Source organism: Lutra lutra, chromosome 9, assembly GCF_902655055.1.
Source record: "Lutra lutra chromosome 9, mLutLut1.2, whole genome shotgun sequence".
NCBI classification, from domain to species: Eukaryota; Metazoa; Chordata; class Mammalia; order Carnivora; family Mustelidae; genus Lutra; species Lutra lutra.
The window spans coordinates 31,015,145-31,042,351 of record NC_062286.1 but is presented as its reverse complement, the minus strand read 5'-3'; the positions used below and the strand labels follow the sequence as shown (position 1 = coordinate 31,042,351).

The window sequence follows — 27,207 nt, the reverse complement described above, 5'->3', positions numbered from 1 at the left end:
CTAAAATGTGACTTGTCTTTAACTGGGAATTGAAATATTGTTGTTAACTGCCCGACAATAGGTCGTAAAGTCTCCCCTGAGGCTGTCCCAGCACACAGATCGAGGTGAACGAGTCACTGAAAGCAGGTTTCACCACCTCCTTTTCCCTCCTTCCTTATCTTGGGAAAGGAGAAGGGGGCGAATGTGAAAACAGGTTGTTGGAAACAAACCAGAAAATGGGTATCAATATCCAAAAACTACAAAGAAAGATTTTTTCACCTTTGCTCTCTTCTTTTCCTTCTTTCCTTACCATCTCTCTCTACCATTCCTTTCTTACTAAACCCTTTCTTCCTTTCCTGTCTTTTCCCCTTCTCTCCTTCTACCTTCTTTTACCCCCACATCCCCTTGACCCCATTTGCTGGCAGGATTGCACAGTGGTTCTGACTACAGCGCAGACCGGAGCAGACTGCCCAGGTTCAAATCTCATCCCGTGCTGTATTTAATGCACATACATCCCGTTTATGTATTTAATGCCTCCTGCTTTAGCTGCCCCGTCTGTAAATAGGGTAATACCAAATGTTCCTTCTCATCGGGCCACTGTGGTAGGTGAAGCACTCGAAATAGGCAGAACCAGGGGTTAATACCCTGCAGTGTTTCCATTCCCAGAGCCCCTAAGCTACCACCGACAGGCTGGGCTCCAATCAGTTAAATGTAAAAAGTCCTGGGATCAGAGAAGAGGGCAGAAAGCATGAGATTCCGAGAGCTGGAACCCAGTCCTGTCTTGGCCAGTCCCCAGCATCCTGACCCCTTCCATGTGATTTATGCATCAGAGCTTAGACTCTGATCTAAATGAGAAAGGAAAATGAGAAGGTTGGTCTAGAAGACTGTCTCCATGGTCACATGCAGCTGTTAACACTGCTTTTTATAATTCAAAATCATACAAATATTATCAAATGAGAAGCTTTTTGACAACCGTTAGGCACAATGGAGTTTTTCACGTTCCAGCGAAGGTCATTCATTATTCAGTAAGAAAGATAACCTTGCAAATTGCATGGAGTTTAGGAGTCTGCGTATTTTGCTTGTGGTGGCCGACGCGTCACTAGCTTGGCCTTAGGGACCCCCCGGGAGAAATCATCCTGGAAGGGCTCTGGAGCGATTCTGTCTTCTCCCAGGTCAGCAGCACGAGTGGTGACTGAAGTAACCATAGAAAGAAAGCTACAGCCAGTTCACATGACTCCCTTCGTGTGAAGTTCACTGCAGAAGTAAAACAGTGCTGCGAGCTGAGAAAAAGACTCCGCTTTTAACGGGGGCAGACTGAATGTGGAGACTGTTCCGTCGTGACCCAGACGGCATGAAGGGGATCCAGTATAACATGACGAGGAGGAGGTTTCCTCTGCTAACATCCTACTGAAGAAACTGTTAAGTGTGTCAACAATTCTGAATGCTTTAAAGGTTCAAGTAACTTTTAGGAGTGTTACACTCCCATTGGGGTCCTTATCCAGAAACAGGATCACTTAACCAAGGGACATCAATCTGTCCCCAAAGGCATATTGACTCCAGGGACCCAACAGGAATTTTGTTAAAACACACGGAGATCGCTTAGATGTCTCTCATAATTCCTAGCAGAAGTCTCTGCACTGCTCTCTGCTGGGATGAGCTGCTCCCACAACGTGGTTGATTCTGTCATTTGCTGCTAGTGACAATCACCGTCTCAACTGGCACATTCCTGGAGCTGTTTAGAGAGAGCCAGAGGTGTCCTAGCCTATGGACACCAGGGCTCTGTGCAGGGACCTGCTGTGACTCCTGTCCCTTCCAGCCAGCGGTGTCAACATGAGACCGGGTGTCAGAGTGTGGGCAAGAATCAGTCGAACGGATCTGGGTATCTCGATGGGTCACTGTAAAAGAGGGAGGATCTGGCTCAGTTTGATTAAATGGCATTGCTAGGTCAGGGCTCGAAGTTTTGAGTGTACAAATGTATGCGTGTCTTTGGGATAGCAAGCAGGAAATTCAACTTCTGACCTGATTTCCAGAATGAGGCTGGTTCAGGTGTAGTGAGGAATCTTTATAGATCGCTAAGTTCAATGAAAAAAAAAAAAAAACCTTGTAGTTTATTAAAAATTGGGAAATATAGGAAAAAAACCCCCACAACTCCACAGAAATAGGAACTGCTACCAGATTCGTGTCTTTTCAACTGATGCTCTTCTGCACACATTTTCATACAGCCGAGATGCCATGTATATGTGTATATGAGATGACAGGTATACACTACGTATACATATACAAATACGTACACTGCCTTGTAAGTTGTCCTTAATGCTTTGTGCATTTCACAGTTCTTGTAATTTTTTCAATGTCAAAGTAATAACCTGTTGTAGTTATATTCTCACATGGTTAGATTCTAATACGGTTAACTGCTTTTTTATTGTTGGACATAGTGTTCTGCTGTAGTAAAGAATGCTGTTATAAACATTTGTGCACAAATAATTGTACTTTCTCTCTTTAGCACTAGTCCCCTGAAATGACATTACAAAACGCAGGAGTTAATACATTTTTAAGGCTCAGGATACATTTTACCAAATGCTTGTGTCAAAATACCCTTCCTCCAGCTGTGGTTGAGAATGTTCCAACTCCCGGTATCATGACCAGCACTGAGCATCTCTTGAAAGAAAAAAAATCCTTGCCAATTTGATGAGAAAACAGTATCTTACTGTAATTTTATTCACATTTCTGATTACTAGTTACCATGTATTTACTCTCCTGTTTTTCCTCTTCTATCAACAACTTGTTCATGACCTTTGCCCATTTTTCCCATTTATCATCCGCATTAATGAAATTTTGTTTTGTAAAGTCTCCATTGAAGCAGCAATAAAACACTTACTAGAGTTCACTTTGTTGAATTGATGTAAGTATTTTATTTAAAGTAATATTCTGAAGACTATAGTTTATTGGTAGGAAAAATATGAATCATACATGTTTAAAGATAATTTTGTACTGACATTTATGGGAACTTGATTTTTCCAAATAACATGATTAGTTTTGTAGTGTGACTATTGGAATGCATTCTGCAGAAATGTGGTTTTACCTTCAGATCTGAGCACAATACCCTTACATCAAAAAAGAAAAAAAAAGGATAATAAAAAAAACGCAACTTGGATGAGTTTAAATTTTAGTAGACAACATCTGATTTGTTGAAGAGTAAGTTCTTTTATTTACCTCTTCAAGGAACTGGTTATTTTTTTCACTTCTCTCTGTGCATCTGTATCCTATAAAGAAAATACAAGTACACAATGAAATTTCACACAGTGATGCTGCTACCCTGGTGTTTCAAAGCAAACTTTGGTGGAGTGAGGCGGTACTTTCTGAAGGACCATTATAAGGAAATTACAGATGTCTTAGATCCAGGCACTATTCAGATCTCTGAGAAGATGTGTCATGTGGAGAGCTAGTTCCAGGATTCCCACCACGAGGTCTGGAGTGGTGGGAATGCAGGGAAAAGAGAGCCTTCTGTGTAAGCGGACACACTTGATCTCACTAGCATGGTAATGGTTAACACTGTTTTCTTTTTCAGCTGTACCATGTGGAAGAAGTCCCAGCCCTAGCAGTAGGATTTGAAGAAATCTGAGGTTCCACTGCAAGATCCAGGCTAGCAAATACACCTCTCATTATTGACTTTAACAAGTAGTTTATATGTAAGATGAAAAACCATGTAATATGTTTTCTAGTACTGCACATGTGTTGTTATTTCTTCAAAACGGGTGTGGAGGTTAGAAAGAGAGGTGATAAATTCAGATGGCAGGGTACTCCTCTACATTTTTGCATTTAACAAGCATTTATAGGGGCGCCTGGGTGGCTCAGTTGGTTAACACGCTCATACACACACAACACCCCTCCCGTTTCACTCTTGCCCAGGGCTTCCATTCAAATATTCTATTTATTTATGTTTTTATGTACAGAGGACACTGGTAGGGCTTTTTGGCCCAAAAAGCCAGCTAAAACCACCACCTCCAATCATGCTTTCCTCTGTTATCATCCAAAATATAGGCCCTTTACACCCTCAATCCTCATTGGTGCTCCCCTAATGCCGCTCTCCTGTGAATTCTCCTCCTTGACTCAACCTCTCACTTTCCCCCCTTTTCTCGGATGCTTCTACAGAGCTCCCTAGCACTCCTGTTAGCGGACTTGTTTTGAAGTCACTTTTGCATCACCCGTAATGCATTTGCTGAGAGAATATATTCTGGGGGGAAGGGGAGAGGGTGAGGGGTATTACTGGCGGAGGGGTGGGAGCCAATGGGGGAAGAGGATTCCCCTCTACCATCTCTTATAGTTGTTAAATTCCTGGTCACTCTCCCTTTACATTTATTTTTATATGACTTCGGGATCTGGGTCACTCTCCACACTGTCTGCCACCACTGTTGGAGACATCCTTGTCCCCATGGCCCGTGGATCCCAGCGCCCCAGGAGCTGGTCCCCTCATCTCTGATGTCCTCACGCACCACCCCTGTGAGCATACCCTCGGCTGCGTCATGACCTAGAACTGCTCTACCCCGGACACACGCAGCCTGCTCTCTGAACACAACTGCCTATCTTACTGGGCCATTTATCCGATTATTCTCAATAACACCAATTTTTCAACTGCTACAAGTTTATTATTTCCTTATTGTTCTCTGTCAGCTTCCTGGTGCTTTGACTTATTTTCTACCCACATTAGGTTCTACGTCCAGCTACTTTCTGAGCGAGAGAGCAAAACCCGTTCTCCCTCTGTGGTGCCTGCCCTGGCTCTCCACCAACCGACAAGTCTACAAACCCATCGAGTTTTCTACTGAGCCCATGACCAAAAAAAAAAAAAAAAAAAAAGAGGACCGTGATGTGCTCCCTCTGACTTCCTCAGGACCTTATTCCATCAATTATCTCCTCTCTCCCCAGTCTTTCTCGAACCCTGCCTTCTTCGCTGGCCCTTTTCTCATCATTTAAATATGCTCCCCTAGTTCCCATCTAAAAAAACATGATTTCTCAACTCCAGCACTACCTTATCTGCCACATGACCATCCCCCTCTCTTCCCCATCACATTATTGGAAGAGCGCCTACATGTACTGACTGCATTTCCTCACCTCTGGCGCTCGGCACTGTCTCTGCTCCTATTGTTCCACGGAAACAATCTGGGTGAAGATCGCCAGTAACAGACATCATTAAATTCAGCTCATTCCAGTCGTGACTTCTCCAGAGTGTCTGACAGAGCTGACCACTACCACCATCCTTTGGTTTCTGAGGCCCCTGTGGCCACTTCTTTGCATCTCACTTGCAGCTTCCTTTTCCTCCTCCCCATCTCTTATGTTGGTGTTTCTCAGAGTTGGTCCTTGACCCGTTGGCTTTCACTCTCACCTAACTGGGTGATCTCTGCCATCCTGGGGCTTCAAAGATCCGTTATATGACAAATATCAATCACCTTATGGATTGGAGAACTTCACAGAAACAAACTCAAAAGGTCCATAACCGAACTCACCTTCTCTACCAAATCTGGTTCTCCAACGTTCCCTAGATCCTTAAAGGTACATCCATCTATGCTGGTCAGTTTCTAAAGGCAGAAACTGAGATCTCATTCTTGAGTCCTTTATCTCCTGGAAATTCAGAGTCTGAGTCTTATAGAGACTGCCACCCACAAATCCGTTAAATCTGTGCTCTCTTCTCACTCCTCACTGCCATTGCCTTAGTCCAGGTCACTGGCTCATGCCTGCTTTATTGTAGGAATTCCCTAAATGGTACCCCTTCTTCCAGTTCTGCTCCCCTTTGAGCCAAGTCAGTCTCCACATGGCAGCTGCTGTGGCCTCCCCGGGATCTCACTGTGTTATTTGTTGCTTAAGACCCTGTAATGGGTGCCCCCTCCTTTAAGAAAAAAGTACACAGGGTTCTCATCTCTTTCCTCCCTCTAGTACTCAACATTTTAGCCACATTGTACATTTGATTCAATGCTTTTCGGCATATTTCTCAATTCCAACCATTTGTTTTTAGTGTCTTATCAAGTAGGGCCACCCACATCAGTACCAACCAAGACATGTGAACCACATCGTGTGTGTTTATGGTCCATGTTTCCATTCACCTTTGTCATGTACATACATATTTCGACACTAATATAATCCTTAGAACACATTATTTTGTGTTCCCCATTTTTCAGTTACATTAAAAGTTGTTTTCTGATTGAACAAACGTCTTTGTAAATATGTTTAGAGCTGCATAAAGAATAGAAACTGGTCAGCTTTCCACAGTGAGGTAACAAAGGGAAAATGGCCTGATTACTCAGCACGTTTCATGATTTTTTTAGACAAATACCAATGTATCAGATTTTTTATCATCAACTTTTATTAATCTGCTGAGGAGGGATTATCTTATAGCCTATTGCATGTTACCGGATTCTGCCTTCTACATGTCCAAGAACGCGTTTCAGGTTCTACATTTTTACACTGCATTATTTTCAGTGCCATAACATTTGCCGAAAGTCTAAATTATATGTTGAATTGTGTTCTAAAGCGTTCTTGATAGGTTTGTTCTCCAGTCTGAGTTTTCTTATAGAAGCTGCAGATAAAGGCATTTCTACTTGGACTTGAAGCCTGAGGGACTCCCCAGTGTAAGAATTTGAAGGCTGACTAAGGTACGAGTGATCGCTGAAGATTTCCCTTCATTTGTGATACTGAGGGTGTTTAATACAGTGAGAATCCTCACGTGTCCTGGAATGTTACTCTGTGAGGAAGGGGTTTCTCCTGTTTATTTCACTGAAATGCTTCTCGAACATGAATTATCTGGTATTTCTCAAATGGCTTCCTCCTTCTGGTAAAGACTTGCTGTTTTCCTTCTTGTTTTCTGTGTTCTGTGTCTTCAGTGTTCTGTGTCTTCCAAGGCTTGAGCTCTGGCTGAAGGCTATAGGGTGTCTCCCCCGTGGGGACTCTTGTGGAAAGGTTAATGCTGAGGCTGAAGCTTCTACATCTGTTACATGTATGGGGGTTTCTCTCCAGCGTGTGTTCTCATGATGGCTGAGGTCAGAGCATGGGCTAAGGACTTTACCACGAAGATGACATTCATAGAGTTTCTCTGTGGTGCAAACTCACTCACGCTGTTTGAAGGATAAGTTGTTACTGGCGGCATTTCCACACCGATTACAAAGGGTTCTCTGGTGTGAATTCTCTCACAGAAACAAAAGTTAGCTCTGCGGCTGCAGAGTTTGCCACATTCGTTACATTGGTAGGGATTCTCTCCAGCACCACAGACCCGTCAGTGGAGCTGTGGCTATTTCCCCATTCGCATTATATTCAAAGAGCTCTGCTCCAGTGTGAAATCCCTGCTCCTAAGGGGGAGAGGAGAGGCTGCTAACAGTCTGCCTACATCCGCTCTTCAGTTCATCTGTCCACATGTGGATTCTGTGCTGATCCTTCAGTGATAACCTCCAGTTAAAGTCTTCGCTGCGCTGGCTACACTCACAGGGTGTGATACTCTCCCGTATTGAAGTTCTTCCCTCCGTAGCAGGTCAACTGCACAGCGATCTGATGAATTCTGAGGTCTTCATTACGTTTCAGGCACTCGATATATATGGGCCATGTCTGTGCACATGGCATCTTCTGAGGACTCGGGTTATGGTTTTGAGTTCAGGTTATTCTTTGCCTCCCCAGATTCAAACTATGAGACCTTTCTGCTGAGACAGCACACTTCCTCTCCACAAAACACTGTAGTTTTAAATTCCGGGCAAATAAAGTTGTTGACATGCAAGAGTCTGGGCCCTAGAGCCCAAGGGCTGACATTGCCAATGTCAAGTGCAGTGTGATAAGCTCAGAGCTCTCTGAAAGGGACAGAAGACATGTCACTAATAACTCACACACCAGGAAGAGATTACAAGTGCCACAAGAAGAAGCACTTATGGGAAAATATATCAATACTCTCTACCAAAAACTTTGGACAAGGAAGTCTCTCTCTTACTTATTCTTATTCTTATTCTTATACTTATACTTATACTTATATTGTTATGCTCCTGTCATTTGGCAATGATCATCAAACATCAACTTGACTAGACTGGGCACAGTTTAAGAATGACTGATTCCAAACCGATGTTCTGTCATCAGTTATTTTAAGAAAATTATTAAAGGGAGGTTTAAGAAACTTCTTGAAGGTGTTTTTAAGATCAACTTTAAAAAGGCAACCAACGCCATTATATATCAAGAAGACTTAATGAATACAGTATTTCAGAATGCCGATCAATACAAGAGCTGAGAGTGTAGAAATGGGGGGTGTAAACAGGGTAGCACCCTCCCATCTGCAGCTCATGAAAATGTCTGTTTAGAGAATTGGAACAGTCTGTCCATCCGCTAGTGGCCTTATTAAGTTCTTTTAAAATGAACCAGGAAGAATCAATTCTCTAGGCCTGGATGGCACAGATGAGTTAATCTATAAGAAATAAGTCCAAACCAGAAAGAAATAGGGCAAATCAGAATTTCTAACAAATGAGACCCTGGACAGCAATGCAGGGTTTCAGTAAGTGACCCCCTCCTTCCTTGGAGCTGTCTTGTTCCCTGAACAGGAAGGCAGGGTGAACATCTGTAGACTGATTCGATTTTATAAACTTATCTAAGAAACCAATCTCCTAATTAAAATTGGCCCAGTGATGGGTATTAAGGAGGGCACGGGTTGCATGGAGCACTGGGTGTTATACGTAAATAATGACTCTCGGAACCCTGCATCAAAAACTAATGATGTACTGTCTGGTGACTAACATGATAACAAATAATAATAATTAAAAAATCAAACATGAGGTCTTAATTAAGACAGAAAATTAAAGCAGGATTAGGATTTTATTGCTAAGAGTGGTGACTAGTAAGAGAGATGATTCTTAATCTGTGTAACAGTATGGAGATACAGCCCAGGATTTTAAACAACAGGTAACTTCCAAGAACTTGGTAGCTGGGACACACTAGTGTTTACTTGGAGCACTCCCAGCGTCCTCTTCTTCCTGGAGTTGTTCCTCGTATATTTTATTTACTGTCCTTTAAGCGTTTGTCTTAGAAGAGCAATTAATTTCACTTCAAAATAGCACAGCCATTTAAGAACATTCTGTTTCTTTCCCAGATCAGCGCTTCCCTCGTCGTGACACACAACACCACATCCTGCTTCGTGCCCTGAGTGCTCACAGCACAGCCCAGGTCGGTAACTTGACCCTTCTTCCAGGCAGAGAACTCCCAGGCTGCTGGTGCGGTCATGACTTCATTCATCAAGCATTGTCACATTGCCTCAGACACAGGAATCCCTTTTATTTTAAAAACGGAATGTTTCTCAGGACCTGAGATTACCTTCCTGGGGTCAAGAAAAGTCCACATGAATAATAAAATACTGTAATTTCAAGTTCTGGGAATACAAGGTAGCTCACGTGCATGAATCTGGGCCCTAGAGCCCAAGGGCTGACAGTCCGGATACTGAGTGCAGTGTGATGAGGGGCAGCCCCCTGGAGGGGATGGAAGACAGCTCCTCGCTGGGAAGAGGTTACAAGCGCCCCGAGAAAGCAGTGCCCAGGTCACGCAAGGTCACGTGAAGGAGAGCGTGCCAGGGGTCGGTGGCCTTCACTGTAATTTGTGGCTCTGCTAGACATTTTGCAAATGAACAGACTGATCAGCAGAATCACTACTGGGGTGCACTTCAGTCAGGAAAACCTTACAGAGATCAGGGTACTACAGATAACTCTCCTCAGCCTACTTGCTAATTGAAAAAGAAATGGAGACATTCCTGACAGTACATTTGACTCCTTGAAAAAAAAAAACAAAAAGACCAAACCTCCTAGAAAATGCAAACAGAAACATCACTGGGAAAGATAAAAAAGTAACATGGGAAATATTTACTAATGCTGTTTTGCTTATTACCCAAGTATTTCCACAGTGCCCAACTCTCTCAGTTACATTCATAATCAGTCCCACTTACTAGCATTAGTACTTTTGTTTGCACGCTATTAGTCTTCTTATTCTTCTTGCCTGGACTCCTGAGTGCTTGTCACATGCCAGGCTTGGCACCTGGCACTAGGAATACGGGGGTGAACGAAACACACCTGGCTGAGACTCTCTTGGAACAATCACACTCATTACGAGGCAACCACAGCTCTGTAAATGATACGAAGGAAAAGCACGAGGTGCTTTCTTGCCTGGGAGCGTCAAGGAAGTCTTTCCTAAAGAAAGGACATTCGTGGTGAGGCTGGAAGGGTGAGTAGGAATAAAGGTGGTGAAGGGAGTGAGGGCTTGAGTGGGAGTGTTTCGGGAAGAGGCGACAACAGGGCCTGGGGGTGTGAGGCAGGGGAGAGCATGGTGCAGAGGTGAGGAGAGCAGGGAAACTACACCAGAGCCTTCAGGGTAGGACTTTTAGGACTTTCAAGCAGGGAAGGGACAGACTGACGTTTGTTTAATCTGCTCCCTTGGCTGCTAAGGGGAGTCAAGAATGACCTGGAGGGAGGAAGAAAGCTGCACAGCAGTGGGAGGCTCCCACGTCGCAGTTCAAGTGAACTGGGGTGCTTTCCTGCTTGGAGTGGGGGCAGCAGAGCAAGAGGGCTGCTGTGTGGCTCACGGCATGTTTTAGAAGAGGGTGTCTGAGAACTTGGGGACTGGGTGGGTGTCTGGGTTGGGGGCTGAGGTGTCAAGGATGACTCCCAGCATTCCCAACTAATGAATGAATGTGCCATTTAGTAGCTGAGAAGACGGAGAAGAGCAGATCCAAAGGCCTGATGACGAGCTGAGTTTGAGATGTCTGCAAAACACGCAGGTAGAGATGTCACACGGGAAGCAGAAAAGGAGATCTAGAGTTCAGAAGGGAGGTCTAGAAATGCAAATTTGAGGACTGTGGCAGGGAGATGGCATTTGGAAGTTATGGACAACAGATTTGTGGGGAGGGAGGAGGAAATGTGAGAGGACAGGAGAGACTTAGGAACCAAGGACCAAACCTCGAGGGTCACTGATACTTAGCCCTTGCGCGAGAGCTGAACTACGCGCACAAGTAGTTGCATGTCACACCAGGCATCATACTTCATTATCATACTGCATCCTAATCTCAAATTCTAATAAGAATGCATAGACACCCAGTTTAAGATGACTGCATATAACCTAAGTGACATCATTCAGGAGAAATGGGCAAGTTGGTAGGGTCCCCATCACTGATATGGGGCAGGCAACCAGAGGGACAAAATCTGTTTTCTGCCCCCAAAATTCCATAAAATGTCTTCTGTGGGGAAATGTTGCTACTGAGCCTGTGCTGTGTGCTCAGTGTTGACCAAAAGAATCCACTGAGGGGTCGGAGAGAGAAGGACAGCCAACCCTGTAGGAAATCCCGAACCTAGGAGCTACCCGAGACCTGGAGCAGGTGATTGCTGGGAAGGCCCAGAGAGGGCTGGCCAGCCCCGTCTACAGACATAGGCATCCCTGAACCCTGAAGCTCCAGAAAGTTCTTGTTCTACTTCCCCATCATTCGTATTTCCCATGACTGTCCTGAACACCTCCTTCCCTCCAAGCACACAAATCTTTGCTTTTCCACGCGGAGGCTTTGGTCATGACCTGTGACGTGCTTCTCTCACACCTCCATGTCATCAAAACCCACCTCTGATGCTCCTTGATCTCTTCTAGGTGAAAATAATTTCCATCTTCACTATTTCCATAACCAATTATTTGTACTTCTCCTAGCTCTTCAGGCTTTTCACCCTGAGCTACGGTTATTTGGCTATCTAACCTATATTCTAGGCTATAGAGGGCTGTGGGCATGCCTTGCAAGTTTATATTAGAGATCACAACATCAGAGCCAGTGTGGCTCCAACAGAGAAGGAGAGGGCTGCTTAATTCCGAGGCATTTATTTCCCCACGCCACCCCTTTTTAAAAATGTAGGCTCCATACCCAGTGCAGAGCCCAACATGGGGCTTGAACTCACGACCCTGAGATCAAGACCTGAGCTGAGATCAAGAGTTGGATGCTTAACCGACTGAGCCACCTGGGCGTCCTTTGAGGCATTTCTTTTAGCTGTGATTCAGAGAATGATGTTTGCTGGTATGGAAGGAACAAGGAAAACATTTATTTTCTTTCGTTCCCACAATACCAATATATGGCTCACAGGAACACAGACGGGACGGTTAACTCTGAAATTCTTAAACCAGAGCACATCCAGAATGCTAAATCAGTAAACAAAAGGGCAAGAAGCAATATGATAGTTTCTTCTTCATTAATGGTAGGTGTCCAAAGACCGAGAAAATGGTAATACATTATTTTTAATCTTCTTCCTGCTAGAGGATAGCCATCCCCTGCTGTGAGCTGAGTACTGAAGATGGCAGGCACGTGGACAGTCCTCTTGCTCCAAGGTGGGCAGCCTGCCTACTTGTCTGCTGCCTGCCACAGCTTCACCATCAGCTCCCCAGAATGAGGCTGTCCTCCTACCTTCCCCCAGTGGGTTTAGCCTATTCTCTGCTGTCTAACACTTAACAGGCATTAGGATATTTTAACTACTAGCCCATGATTTGTGTGTCCCTTAAAGATACTGGGAGTCTACTACATCAGACTTTAAAACTTCATACTACATGTTAGTATGGAAGAAAAATCCACACATTTCTAAGCCATATTTGAGGCCAGAAAAGGACAATAAAATAACAGCCCTCATTGTCACTGTTGGGACTTACCTCTTGGGTAACACAAGGAAGCAACACTGCCAAATTACAAAACTTCACAGCGTTGTCTGTTTGTTCAAGATCGATGTAACACTGGAAATGAAAAACGGTCCGTAAGAAAGGCAAGCACAGTGTTATGTAATGGACTCAAAGTGATCTTAAAAGAGTGGTCTTCCTGGGGCGCTTGGGTGGCTCAGTCCATTAAGCATCTGACTTTAGATTATGGCTCAAATCATGATCTCAGGGTCATGTGATTGAGCCCCAAGGAGGGCTCTGCTCTCAGTGCAGGATCTGCTTGAGATTCTCTCTCTCCCTTTTTAAATAAATAAAATATTTTTTTAAAAAAATAATACTTTAAAAAAAATAATATTTAAAATATTATTAAAAAATATTTTATTTATTCATTTGAGACAGAGAGAGCACAAGTAGGGGGAAAGGCAGAGGGAGGGGGAGAAGCAGGCTCCCTACAGAACTGGGAGCCTGAAGTGGGGCTCAATACCAGGACTTGGAGATCATGAACTGACCCAAACGCAGGTGCTCAACCATCTGAACCACCCAGGTGCCCCAAAAAATAAAATTTAAAAACAAACAAACAAACAAAAAACCCAAAAATAGTGGTCTTCCTTACCTTGGCCAAGAACAAGTAATTGGACTTAGAAAAACCAGGGTGTAGTTTTTCAACCTGATTTAAAAAAAAAACCAGAAAAGAGAATAATGGGACAATATTAAAACAACAACCACCACCACCACCAGTAAAGAGGATATATTTCAATAAGTCAAATACTAACCAAACTGTCCTAAAAATTTAGGTTGATTGTGTTACATCAGAATCATTTTATCAGTTCAAGTACCTTTTGAGTGGAAATAGAGCTTTTGAGATTATCCATTAAAATGAAGTTATTATTACGTTCATAAAGCTTACGAAAAAATGCGATACTTTGAGGTTTCGGGATTCCTTTGTATAACCTATCCTTTCTCTTTTTCTCCCTTCAAAAACAAAAACAACTGGTGATACACTTTCTCAGGACAAGTCCTATACAATTCACAATCTATTTAGGAACTAAGCAGAGGATGACTGGTATCCCATGACAAGCCTCCACTGCATTAGTATTTGATTTCTTAGGACTTCAACACATCCCATGAGTTGAATCCTATCCGGAGTCCATCGCATCAAGTATTTTTAAAGCAAAGACTAACCCGTGAAACAACTAGTCCAGACCTACGTGCAGATTTTAATAAGTGAGTATGATGGAGACACTTTACTCCTCATCTACTAAACTCTTATGCACCAGTTCCCTTTCTATAGCTCTGGAGAATAAGAATTTCTTTAGGCATCTGGCATGGCCACTAGAAAGCACTTCTTAGAACCTAAGTCAATCTTCGGTCAGGGTCGCCTTCTGCAGTTGAAAGGGCTCATGCAAATATAAGCCCCCAGTCTGACCCCGGAACCCAACCCAGAGAGATACATAACCCAATAGAAGAAGGTTACTTAAAAAATTTTACAAAGATATGCTTGTTTTACAAGATACAAATAATATGGACATTTAAAAAATTAAAATGTGAAAGTTTCTTTGTTCTCATTTTATTTTCGATTTCAGTCTCATTCCCCAGAGGTAACCACTATCAACAGTTGGACATGCATCCCACCAGACCTTTTACAAGTACACACAAATTTTTTAAAAAAATCTGCTTTTGAAAAAAAAAAATTAATATGGGACCATTTCTATGTATTGGTCCAAAACTTTAATTCCACAACATATCACAGGTACATTTTTGTGTTAACATACACAGATTTACCTCATTTATTTCTTAAGAGCTGTATTTCATAATACACATATGCTGTAATTAAATTAAGAATCCTCTATTAGGAGGAGTCAAGATGGCGGAGAAGTAGCAGGCTGAGACTACTTCAGGTAGCGGGAGATCAGCTAGATAGCTCATCTAAAGATTGCAAACACCTACAAATCCAACGGGAGATCGAAGAGAAGAAGAACAGCAACTCTAGAAACAGAAAATCAACCACTCTCTGAAAGGTAGGACTGGCGGAGAAGTGAATCCAAAGCAACGGGAAGATAGACCGCGGGGGGAGGGGCCGGCTCCCGGCGAGTGGCGGAGCAACGGAGCACAAAATCAGGACTTTTAAAAGTCTGTTCCGCTGAGGGACATCGCTCCAGAGGCTTAACCGGGGTGAAGCCCACGCGGGTCAGCGTGGCCTCAGGTCCCGCAGGGTCACAGAAGGATCGGGGGTGTCTGAGTGTCGCAGAGCTCACAGGTATTAGAACAGGGAAGCCGGCTACAGAGACAGAGCCGAGGAGTAAGCTCTAAGCTCGGGGTTACCTTGAACCGGTCGCAGGCTCAGTCAGCTCGGAGCGCGGCCGGAGGCAGGGTGATGGGAGTAATTGGGCGCTATTCTCTGAGGGCGCACTGAGGAGTGGGGCCCCGGGCTCTCGGCTCCTCCAGGCCGGAGACCAGGAGGCCGCCATCTTCATTCCCGTCCTCCGGAACTCTACAGAAAGCGCTCAGGGAACAAAAGCTCCAGAAAGCAAACCCGAGCGGATTACTCAGCCCGGCCCCGGGTAAGGGCGGTGCAACTCCGCCTGGGGCAAAGACGCTTGAGAATCACTACAACAGGCCCCTCCCCCAGAAGATCAGCAAGAAACCCAGCCAGGACCAAGTTCACCTACCAAGGAGTACAGTTTCAATACCAAGGAGAGCATCGGAATTCCAGAGAAGGAGAAAGCAAAGCACGGAACTCATGGCTTTCTCCCCATGATTCTTTAGCCTTGCAGTTTTTTTTTTCTTTTGTTTTTCAATTTTTTTTTCTTCTTCTGCTAAATTTTTTAACTTTTACCCTTTCTTTTTTAACGTTTTCTAACTAGTTTATCTAATATATATATATATTTTTTTTCCTTTTTATATTTTTTCTTTATTGGTTTTCTTTTTTTAATTGTTTCTTTTTTTTCTTTTCCCTTTTTTTCTTTCTGAACCTCTTTTTATCCCCTTTCTCCCCCCTCACGATTTGGGATCTCTTCTGATTTGGCTAAAGCATATTTTCCTGGGGTTGTTGCCACCCTTTTAGTATTTTACTTGCTCCTTCATATACTCTTAACTGGACAAAATGACAAGGCGGAAAAATTCACCACAAAAAAAAGAACAAGAGGCAGTACCAAAGGCTAGGGACCTAATCAATACAGACATTGGTAATATGTCAGATCTAGAGTTCAGAATGACGATTCTCAAGGTTCTAGCCGGGCTCGAAAAAGGCATGGAAGATATTAGAGAAACCCTCTCGGGAGATATAAAAGCCCTTTCTGGAGAAATAAAAGAACTAAAATCGAACCAAGTTGAAATCAAAAAAGCTATTAATGAGGTGCAATCAAAAATGGAGGCTCTCACTGCTAGGATAAATGAGGCAGAAGAAAGAATTAGCGATATAGAAGACCAAATGACAGAGAATAAAGAAGCTGAGCAAAAGAGGGACAAACAGCTACTGGACCATGAGGGGAGAATTCGAGAGATAAGTGACACCATAAGACGAAACAACATTAGAATAATTGGGATTCCAGAAGAAGAGGAAACAGAGAGGGGAGCAGAAGGTATATTGGAGAGAATTATTGGAGAGAATTTCCCCAATATGGCAAAGGGAACAAGCATCAAAATCCAGGAGGTTCAGAGAAGCCCTCTCAAGATCAATAAGAATAGGTCCACACCCCGTCACCTAATAGTAAAATTGACAAGTCTTAGTGACAAAGAAAAGATCCTGAAAGCAGCCCGGGAAAAGAAGTCTGTAACGTACAATGGTAAAAATATTCAATTGGCAGCAGACTTATCCACAGAGACCTGGCAGGCCAGAAAGAGCTGGCATGATATATTCAGAGTACTAAATGAGAAAAACATGCAGCCAAGAATACTATATCCAGCTAGGTTATCATTGAAAATAGAAGGAGAGATTAAAAGCTTCCAGGACAAACAAAAACTGAAAGAATTTGCAAATACCAAACCAGCTCTACAGGAAATATTGAAAGGGGTCCTCTAAGCAAAGAGAGACCCTAAAAGTAGTAGATCAGAAAGAAACAGAGACAATATACAATAACAGTCACCTTACAGGCAATACAATGGCACTAAATTCATATCTCTCAATAGTTACCCTGAATGTTAATGGGCTAAATGCCCCAATCAAAAGACACAGGGTATCAGAATGGATAAAAAAACAAAACCCATCTATATGTTGCCTACAAGAAACTCATCTTAAACCCGAAGACACCTCCAGATTTAAAGTGAGGGGGTGGAAAAGAATTTACCATGCTAATGGACATCAGAAGAAAGCAGGAGTGGCAATCCTTATAGCAGATCAATTAGATTTTAAGCCAAAGACTATAATAAGAGATGAGGAAGGACACTATATCATACTCAAAGGAACTGTCCAACAAGAAGATCTAACAATTTTAAATATCTATGCCCCTAACGTGGGAGCAGCCAATTATATAAACCAATTAATAACAAAATCAAAGAAACACATCGACAAGAATACAATAATAGTAGGGGACTTTAACACTCCCCTCACTGAAATGGACAGATCATCCAAGCAAAAGATCAACAAGGAAATAAAGGCCTTAAGACACACTGGACCAGATGGACATCACAGATATATTCAGAACATTTCATCCCAAAGCAACAGAATACACATTCTTCTCTAGTGCACATGGAACATTCTCCAGAATAGATCACATTCTCGGTCCTAAATCAGGTCTCAACCATTATCAAAAGATTGGAATCATTCCCTGCATATTTTCAGACCACAATGCTCTGAAGCTAGAACTCAATCACAAGAGGAAATTTGGAAAGAACCCAAATACATGGAGGCTAAACAGCATCCTTCTAAAGAATGAATGGGTCAACCAGGAAATTAAAGAAAAATTGAAAAAATTCATGGAAACAAATGATAATGAAAACGCAACGGTTCAGAATCTGTGGGACACAACAAAGGCAGTCCTGAGAGGAAAATATATAGCGGTACAAGCCTTTCTCAAGAAACAAGAAAGGTCTCAGGTACACAACCTAACCCTACACCTAAAAGAGCTGGAGAAAGAACAAGAAAGAAAGCCTAAACCCAGCAGGAGAAGAGAAATCATAAAGATCAGAGCAGAAATCAATGAAATAGAAACCAAAAAAACAATAGAACAAATCAACGAAACTAGGAGCTGGTTCTTTGAAAGAATTAATAAGATCGATAAACCCCTGGCCAGACTTATCAAAAAGAAAAGAGAAAGGACCCAAATAAATAAAATCATGAATGAAAGAGGAGAGATCACAACTAACACCAAAGAAATACAATTATAAGAACATACTATGAGCAACTCTACGCCAACAAATTTGACAATCTGGAAGAAATGGATGCATTCCTAGAGACATATAAACTACCACAACTGAACCAGGAAGAAATAGAAAGCCTCAACAGACCCATAACCAGTAAGGAGATTGAAACAGTCATCAAAAATCTCCAAACAAACAAAAGCCCGGGGCCAGATGGCTTCCCAGGGGAATTCTACCAAACATTTAAAGAAGAATTAATTCCTATTCTCCTGAAACTGTTCCAAAAAATAGAAATGGAAGGAAAACTTCCACACTCATTTTATGAGGCCAGCATCACCTTCATCCCAAAACCAGACAAGGATCCCGTCAAAAAAGAGAACTACAGACCAATATCCTTGATGAACACAGATGCAAAAATTCTCGCCAAAATACTAGCCAATAGGATTCAACAGTACATTAAAAGGATTATTCACCACGACCAAGTGGGATTTATTCCAGGGCTGCAAGGTTGGTTCAACATCCGCAAATCAATCAATGTGATACAACACATTAATAAAAGAAAGAACAAGAACCATATGATACTCTCCATAGATGCTGAAAAAGCATTTGACAAAGTACAGCATCCCTTCCTGATCAAAACTCTTCAAAGTGTAGGGATAGACGGCACATACCTCAATATTATCAAAGCCATCTATGAAAAACCCATGGCAAATATCATTCTCAATGGAGAAAAACTGAAAGCTTTTTTGCTAAGGTCAGGAACACGACAGGGATGTCCGTTATCACCACTGCTATTCAACATAGTACTAGAAGTCCTAGCCTCAGCAATCAGACAACAAAAGGAAATTAAAGGCATCCAAATCGGCAAAGAAGAAGTCAAACTATCACTCTTCGCAGATGATATGATACTATATGTGGAAAACCCAAAAGACTCCACTCCAAAACTGCTAGAACTTGTACAGGAATTCAGTAAAGTGTCAGGATATAAAATCAATGCACAGAAATCAGTTGCATTTCTTTACACCACCAACAAGACAGAAGAAAGAGAAATTAAGGAGTCAATCCCTTTTACAATTGCACCCAAAACTATAAGATACCTAGGAATAAACCTAACCAAAGAGACTAAGAATCTATACACAGAAAACTATAAAGTACTCATGAAAGAAATTGAGGAAGACACAAAGAAATGGAAAAATGTTCCATGCTCCTGGATTGGAAGAATAAATATTGTGAAAATGTCTATGCTACCTAAAGCAATCTACACATTTAATGCAATTCCTATCAAAATGCCATCCATTTTTTTCAAAGAAATGGAACAAATAATCCTAAAATTTATATGGAACCAGAAAAGACCTCGAATATCCAAAGGAATATTGAAAAAGAAAGCCAAAGTTGGTGGCATCACAATTCCGGACTTCAAGCTTTATTACAAAGCTGTCATCATCAAGACAGCATGGTACTGGCACAAAAACAGACACATAGATCAATGGAACAGAATAGAGAGCCCAGAAATAGACCCTCAACTCTATGGTCAACTCATCTTCGACAAAGCAGGAAAGAATGTCCAATGGAAAAAAGACAGCCTCTTCAATAAATGGTGTTGGGAAAATTGGACAGCCACATGCAGAAAAATGAAATTGGATCATTTCCTTACACCACACACGAAAATAGACTCAAAATGGATGAAGGATCTCAATGTGAGAAAGGAATCCATCAAAATCCTTGAGGAGAACACAGGCAGCAACCTCTTCAACCTCACCCACAGCAACATCTTCCTAGGAACTTCGCCAAAGGCAAGGGAAGCAAGGGCAAAAATGAACTATTGGGATTTTATCAAGATCAAAAGCTTTTGCACAGCAAAGGAAACAGTTAATAAAACCAAAAGACAACTGACAGAATGGGAGAAGATATTTGCAAATGACATATCAGATAAAGGGCTAGTGTCCAAAATCTATAAAGAACTTAGCAAACTCAACACCCAAAGAACAAAGAATCCAATCAAGAAATGGGCAGAGGACATGAACAGACATTTCTGCAAAGAAGATATCCAGATGGCCAACAGACACATGAAAAAGTGCTCCACATCACTCGGAATCAGGGAAATACAAATCAAAACCACAATGAGCTATCACCTCACACCAGTCAGAATGGCTAAAATTAACAAGTCAGGAAATGACAGATGCTGGCGAGGATGCGGAGAAAGCTCCTCCTACACTGTTGGTGGGAATGCAAGCTGGTGCAACCACTCTGGAAAACAGCATGGAGGTTCCTCAAAACGTTGAAAATAGAACTACCCTATGACCCAGCAATTGCACTGCTGGGTATTTACCCTAAAGATACAAACGTAGTGATCCGAAGGGGCATGTGCACCCGAATGTTTATAGCAGCAATGTCTACAATAGCCAAACTATGGAAAGAACCTAGATGTCCACAACAGAAGAATGGATAAAGAAGATGTGGTATATATACACAATGGAACACTATGCAGCCATCAAAAGAAATGAAATCTTGCCATTTGCGACGACGTGGATGGAACTAGAGGGTATCATGCTTAGCGAAATAAGTCAATCGGAGAAAGACAACTATCATATGATCTCCCTGATATGAGGGAGAGGAGATGCAACATGGGGGGTTAAGGGGGTAGGAGAAGAGTAAATGAAACAAGATGGAATTGGGAGGGAGACAAACCATAAGTGACTCTTAATCTCACAAAACAAACTGAGGGTTGATGGGGGGAGGGAGGTTGGGAGGGGGGGTGGGGTTATGGACATTGGGGAGGGTATGTGCTATGGTGAGTGCTGTGAAGTGTGTAAACCTGGCGATTCACAGACCTGTACCCCTGGGGATAAAAATATATGTTTATAAAAAATAAAATAAAAAAAAAAGAATCCTCTATTAGACATTTTTTTTACTCTTACTAACAATGACTGATGAAGACATTTGCTCCTGTACACTTGTGCACATGTGGAATTATGTCCGTAAGAGAGATTCATAGAGGTTGAATTGCTGCGTAAAAGGACACGAACATTTTTTTTTTAAGATTTTATTTATTTATTTGAGAGAGAGACAGTGAGAGAGAGCATGAGCGAGGAGAAGGTCAGAGGGAGAAGCAGACTCCCCATGGAGCTGGGAGCCCAATGTGGGACTCGATCCCGGGACCCCGGGATCATGACCTGAGCCAAAGGCAGTCGTCCAACCAACTGAGCCACCCAGGCGTCCCAGGACACATACATTTTAAAGATGGATGCTAATGGAGGGGAATCTGAGACCGAGGCACTCCTGTGCTGAGGAGGGCACATCCTTGGTAAAGGACATTTACTTTCTATAAAATCCAAAAGGTAAGGGTCCTAGGAGGAGGAGGAGGAGGAAGAGAAAGTCTCTTGGGCTGGGGAGCCAGACTGGGTGTAAGTCTTTAGGACCAAATGGATGAACAGTGTGTGGATCTGGCCAAGAGCCTGAGAGTGAGAATACAAGGCTGCAGCCAGATGGAAGGACATTGTCAAGTGCAGTCCTAGTCAGAGCCTTGAAAAGCCCACACGGCCATCCACAGTGCTGTTGGATTCTGGTTCTGTTGCTTCTCTTTTGTCCAATTATTTTCATCTCAACTCTTATTCTTTGAGTCTACTAAGTGCATTTCTTAGATCACTCTAATAAGACCTCACTTAAACTTTGCTCAACTGTACCTTCTTTTATGCCCAACAGTTGCCCGGCTCTGTCCAAATCCTGTCTGGAGAACTTGCTCCAACATATGAGCGTATGCAGCTTCTTTTTTTTTTTTAAAGATTTTTATTTATTTATTTAACAGAGAGATATCTCAAGTAGGCAGAGAGAGAGGAAGGGAAGCAGGCTTCCTGCTGAGCAGAGAGCCCGATGCAGGGCTCGATCCCAGGACCCCGGGATCATGACCTGAGCCGAAGGCAGAGGCTTAACCCACTGAGCCACCCAGGCGCCCCAGCGTATGCAGCTTCTTTTTCTAATGTTGGCATTTTAATTCCGCATACACACCTTAGCACTTATGTTTAATTAACCTTACTAACTATAAATTAGAACATCTCTTTTTGTGCTCATGGTTAAAAAAAAAAAAAGAAGCAGCCCAAGGAACATAGGTTACGAACAATATGAACTTCCTAAAACGGAGCAGATTCTGACTTTTTACCAAAGGGCTTACCTAATAACATGGAAGGTAGTGTTGCTCAGTAGAATGTTCTAGTTAGGCAGCAGTTTCTAGCTAGGCTTTTAGAACACTCTATAAAAATACTCTATAATAACACAGTGATATAATAACAATATATAATACTATAATGCAATAATAATAATACTCAATAATAATACAAAATATTATAGTTAACTTGGTCTTGGTTGTACAAGTTCCCTGGAGGCAGGAGCTGTGTTGATCATTTCTGTATCTGTTACCAGCTATGTGCTTAATAAACATTACTGAATAAACTAGTGGTGTTTTAAGAACATCTCATAACCTCAGGCAGCTTCCCTCCATCATATCAGGACACAGATGAAGGCTCTGCAGGTGGTAAAACCACTAAGGGGGGGATCCAGAGATCATATGTTGCAAACAGCAGGGGAGCCCAGGGCCACCGATTCCCCAACATTGCTACACCTGCTATCCTACTACACATAATCAAGGCACTGGGTTCTCAACCATGCCATGGGCTGCACAGGAAGAGCTCTGAGAGCTTTAAAAACACTGATCAAGCTTTTAAAATACTTCCCTTATGACCCAAGTCCATTCCTTTTGCTAAGGTAACTTAGCAAAGAAACTTTAAACATTTCTACCTAAAAGCTTGCAAATGAATGTTCATAGAAGCTTTATTCATAATGGCTCTGGTTTACAACCACCTCCCGAGATGCTGTGACACTGAGGAGGATCAGACTTCACCAGTTATAAGAGCAAAATAATAGCAGCTAACATTTACTTTCAGTTAGAGAACTTAATGTGCTAGATCCTGAGCTAAGAAACTTACATGAACTATTTTACGTATCGTCACAAAAACCATATAAAGTGGGTATTATTATACCTGCTTTACAGATGAAGAATTTAAGATTAAGAGAAATAAAGAAACATGGCTAGGTCATATGGACGGGAAAAGACTTAGGTCTCAAACTGTCTGATTCTAATGCCCGTGCTCCAGATCTCTACAGGACTGAGCTGGATGGCCTGGGGACACATTCCTGGCCACTGTGAACCCTCTTTGCGGGGACAGAGTTGGGGACAGGAGTTCTACAGTCTGGGTTCCAAAACCCCAACCTGCTGCTGGGACCAAGGGTTGTGGACTCCCCTTGGGTACGGGATCGAAGTTCTTTCCTCTCCACCCCCCAGTGTTCTTACTCCCCCCCCAAGCCTTCGAACTTAGCACCTTGGGCTCCTCAGGACCCTTCGCTGTGGCAGTCAATACAGGGAGAAGCTTTCCTTATGCCTTCTCACTCCCTCAACAAACACCACAAAATGCATTTTCAGACAGAATTTAAGTCACGACTGAATGGTGAGGTCCCCAAGATGGTTGGCCAAGGTATATACAATTTAATGGAGTTAAAATTCTATGACCGTTATTGGGCTTACTAGGTACAGGGCACTCTCTAAGCAATTTCCTTGTATTAACTTATTGAATCTTCACAACTATGCTATGAGTCAGGTACTATTATCTCCATGTCATTGATTAAATGGAGAGAGAAGTTAAGAAACCAGTCCAGCGTTAATCAGTTGGTAAGTGGCAGAACTGAGATTTAACCAGGTGGTCTGGTTAACCAGAGGTAAGGTTGCAATCCTTACCTCTACGTTATTGGGCCTCTGATCATTTATTTTATCTGGGTAGTATTTTGAGTACATTAGCACCTGAAGAACTTCTGTGCAACATCCTGAAAACCTGAGCCCCCATTTATAACTTTGATACTATGAAGAAATGAGTTTCAAGTCCAAATGACATTTTTCCTAATTAGCTTAGCACCTTCTATGAACTATCTTAAATATACCATGATCTATATTCTTATAAAATATAAAATGAAAGAACTAATTCTCAGTGGTAGATAAAAGATGTGAAGAAATGGGGATGACACAGCCTTAGACTACATGCATATTTTGGCTTGCCACTGTGTGACAGTAGAAAAAATTAAGTTCCTTGCTTTCCTTTTTTATAAAATAAAAAAGATCACGTTAAATAAAAAAATAAGACACGTTTGGCCCCTGTGCTTTTATACCCTGCACTCTTTTCTAACGGGCTCATGCTTGATCTCAGAACACTTATTTTTTCCACAGGGCGTTGTAGGTAGCCGCTAACCATTCAGTCAGAAATGGAAAGTGCAATGAAATCTGTTGAATTCCCTCTTTGTTCTACAAAATCAAACCCTAAGATACAACAAAAAAGTATGAGCATGTATAATATGTTGGACGATACAGTTTAGAGCCTGATTTTTGTCTACATTGTTACAAATCTGAAAAGGTAAATAAGGAAAGAAAAGGCATCTGAGTGTCTGTAAGATTCTATAATTGGTCCCAGAGAAAGATAAAGGGATGAGCCCACCAGGAACTTGATTATATACACACACACGTTATTACTGTTTAGAGTTTTATCAGCATTGCAATTATACATTTTAAGACAGGAATGAAAATACTGGTTTGAACTGATGCCCTGTGTTCCATAGAACTGTCTGCAACTTATGGAAAATAATAACTTTCCTCTTTGATATCTTTTAGTTCTTCAAGATTAAATTGCTTCTGTATTAGGCTAATTGGGAGTATTTTGGAACAAGTCTAACAATCAGGGCATGAATGCTTTTGTACATACTCACACGACCCAGAGAGCAACTCTTGGATTTGGTAGCAAGGGTTGTGCTCCTAGGACCTAAGGCATAACTAGCTGCTCTAGGAAGCAGTCTGGACACCTCAAAACTAGGATTCAACCTGGGGCTTCTGTTAGAGATCTACGCATGGAGAAGCATAGAAGGGATTGGTGCAGGTTGGAGCCAGTTTGATACTAAAATAACAGACAGACAAAATATACCTTAAGGAAATTTTGCAAAGCTTCTTCTACAGTTGAGGATGGTATTTTTCCAAACAGAGTAGCGGCCATCTTTTTCTCAATCCAGCTCAGTTTTGAGACCTGCAAACAGGGAGGTGACATCATTCTTAGAAAGCTGATCAACTTTTGAATCAATCGTCTCTCCTCAGACGTGCGTGTCCAGGTGTATATGAATGTATATGCATAGAATATATAAATATAAACATCTCCATAAGTAACATATATGACAGAGATCATCTTTACGGTATTAATATTTTACCTTCCCTTTTTTATAGTTCTAACAAACCATGAGCTCTAAAAGCACTGGTTACCAAATCAATCTGAAATACTCACGGTAAGATTTGTGTTCAGACAGAGAAAGGGATGTGGAATACTGCTGATCCTGTTTGTTTATACGATTCAAGATTCTGAGATTACCACACAGTATTTCTTTTCAGAGTGTAGGACCTACCAGTCCCCACCTTGGGTTCCTTCCTGCCTACTCCCTGCGGCCAACCTGACCCAGAACACAGCATCTCAGAAATGTAAATAGAACAAGGATCTTTAACCCAGAGGGAGTACAGAGTGAGGGCCCAGGATACATATTCACAATTCAGGAGAAAATTTTTTTAACCAATAACCACCAAAATCAAAATTCATATTATCATTTATTCTTTGCTTCCTCCCCCCCATTTTAATTCCAATGTAGTTAACATACAGTGTTCTGTTCTCAGGTGTACAATACACTGATTCAACAATTCCGTATGTCACTTGCTATTCTACAAGAGAAGTGTGCTCTTCGTCCCCTTTGTCTTTCTCACTCACCTCACCCCTGATAACCAGCTACTTATTCTCTGTAGTTTAGAGTCTGTTTTTTGTTTGTCTCTTTTTAGTTCCCTTATTCATTTGTTTTGTTTCTTATATTCCACACGAGTGAAAGCATATGGTGTTTGTCTTTCTCTGACTGACTTATTTTGCTTAGCATTATAGTCTAGGTCCAATCCATGTTGCTGCAAATGGCATGACTTCATTCTTTTCTATGGCTGTATAATATTCTATTATATGGTATACTATACCACTTCTTTATCTATTCATCTATTGATGGACACTTAGGTTGCTTCCATAATTTGGCTATTGAAAATAGGTTACAATGAACATTGGGGTCCATGTATCACTTCGAATTAAAGTTTTTGAATTCTTTGGGTACCCAGTAGTGTGATTACTGGATCATAGGATAGTTCACCAGTTTCCTTTCCCACCAACAGTGCACAAGGGTACCTATTTTTCTACATCCTCACCAACACTTGTTATTTCTTGTGTTTTTGATTTTAGGCATTCTGCTGGATGTGAGGTTATATTTCATTGTGGTTTTGATTTACATTTCCCTGACAATGAGTGATGTTGAGCATCTTTCCAAATGTGTCTGTTGGCCATCTGGATGTCTTCTTTGGAGACATATCTGTTCATTCTTCTGCCCATTTTTAAATTGGATTATTTGAGTGTTGAGTTGTATCAGTTCTTTTACGTATTTTGGACACTAATCTTTTATTGGATACATCAATGGCAAATATCTTTTCCATTCAGTAGGTTGTCTCTAGTTTTGTTGGTTGTTTCCTTTGCTGTGCAGAAATGCTTTATTTTGATGTAGACCCAATAGTTTATTTTTGCTCCTGTTTTCTTTGCCTCAGGAGACAAATCTAGAAAGACGCTGTTATGGTCAGTGTCAGAGAAATTACTATCGATGCTCCCTTCTATGATTTTTATGGTTTCAGGCCTCACATTTAGGTCTTTAGTCCATTTTGAGTTTTTTGGTATATGATGTAAGAAAGTGGTCCAGTTTCATTCTTTTGCATGTAGCTGTCCAGTTTTCCCAACACCATTTTTTGAAGAGACTTTTTCCCATTGTATATTCTTGTCTCCTTTGTTGAAGATTAAGTGACCATGTAATTGTGGGTTTACTTCTAGGCTTTCTATTCTGTTCTATTGATCTACAAGTCTATTTTTGTGTAAGTAACATACTGTTTTGATTACTTGTAATATAACTTGAAACCTGGAATTGTGATAACACCAGTTTTGTTTTTCTTTTTCAAGATTGCTTTGGCTATTTGGGTGGTTCCATACAAAGTTTAGGATTGTTTGTTCTAGTTCTGTGAAAAATGCTGTTGGTACTTGGCTAGGGATTGCATTAAGTCCATAGATTACTTTGGGTAGTATAGCCAGTTTGACAATATTCTTTCAATCCATAAGCATG

At 41.8% G+C, this 27,207-nt stretch overlaps 1 protein-coding gene across 8 annotated transcripts in view; it reads right to left on the bottom strand.

Moving 5' to 3' along the window:
• Nucleotides 1–346: 346 nt before the first annotated feature.
• RMDN2 (regulator of microtubule dynamics 2) overlaps nucleotides 347–27,207 on the bottom strand; it is a 72,035-nt gene continuing 45,174 nt past the window's right edge. For 5 of the 8 annotated variants that reach the window (XM_047745047.1, XM_047745055.1, XM_047745050.1 and 2 more), the window contains 5 exons: nucleotides 24,960–25,058; nucleotides 13,262–13,315; nucleotides 12,646–12,726; nucleotides 3,193–3,242; nucleotides 2,863–3,083 (listed from right to left, as the gene is read on the bottom strand). In XM_047745047.1, coding sequence (XP_047601003.1) covers nucleotides 2,978–3,083; nucleotides 3,193–3,242; nucleotides 12,646–12,726; nucleotides 13,262–13,315; nucleotides 24,960–25,058 — 390 coding nt within the window. In that variant the 3' untranslated portion in view covers nucleotides 2,863–2,977. Of the gene's footprint in view, nucleotides 1,875–2,862; nucleotides 9,308–12,645; nucleotides 12,727–13,261; nucleotides 13,316–24,959; nucleotides 25,059–27,207 lie in introns of those variants that run through there. The other 3 variants (XM_047745051.1, XM_047745052.1, XM_047745053.1) reach the window with 3 other exon arrangements.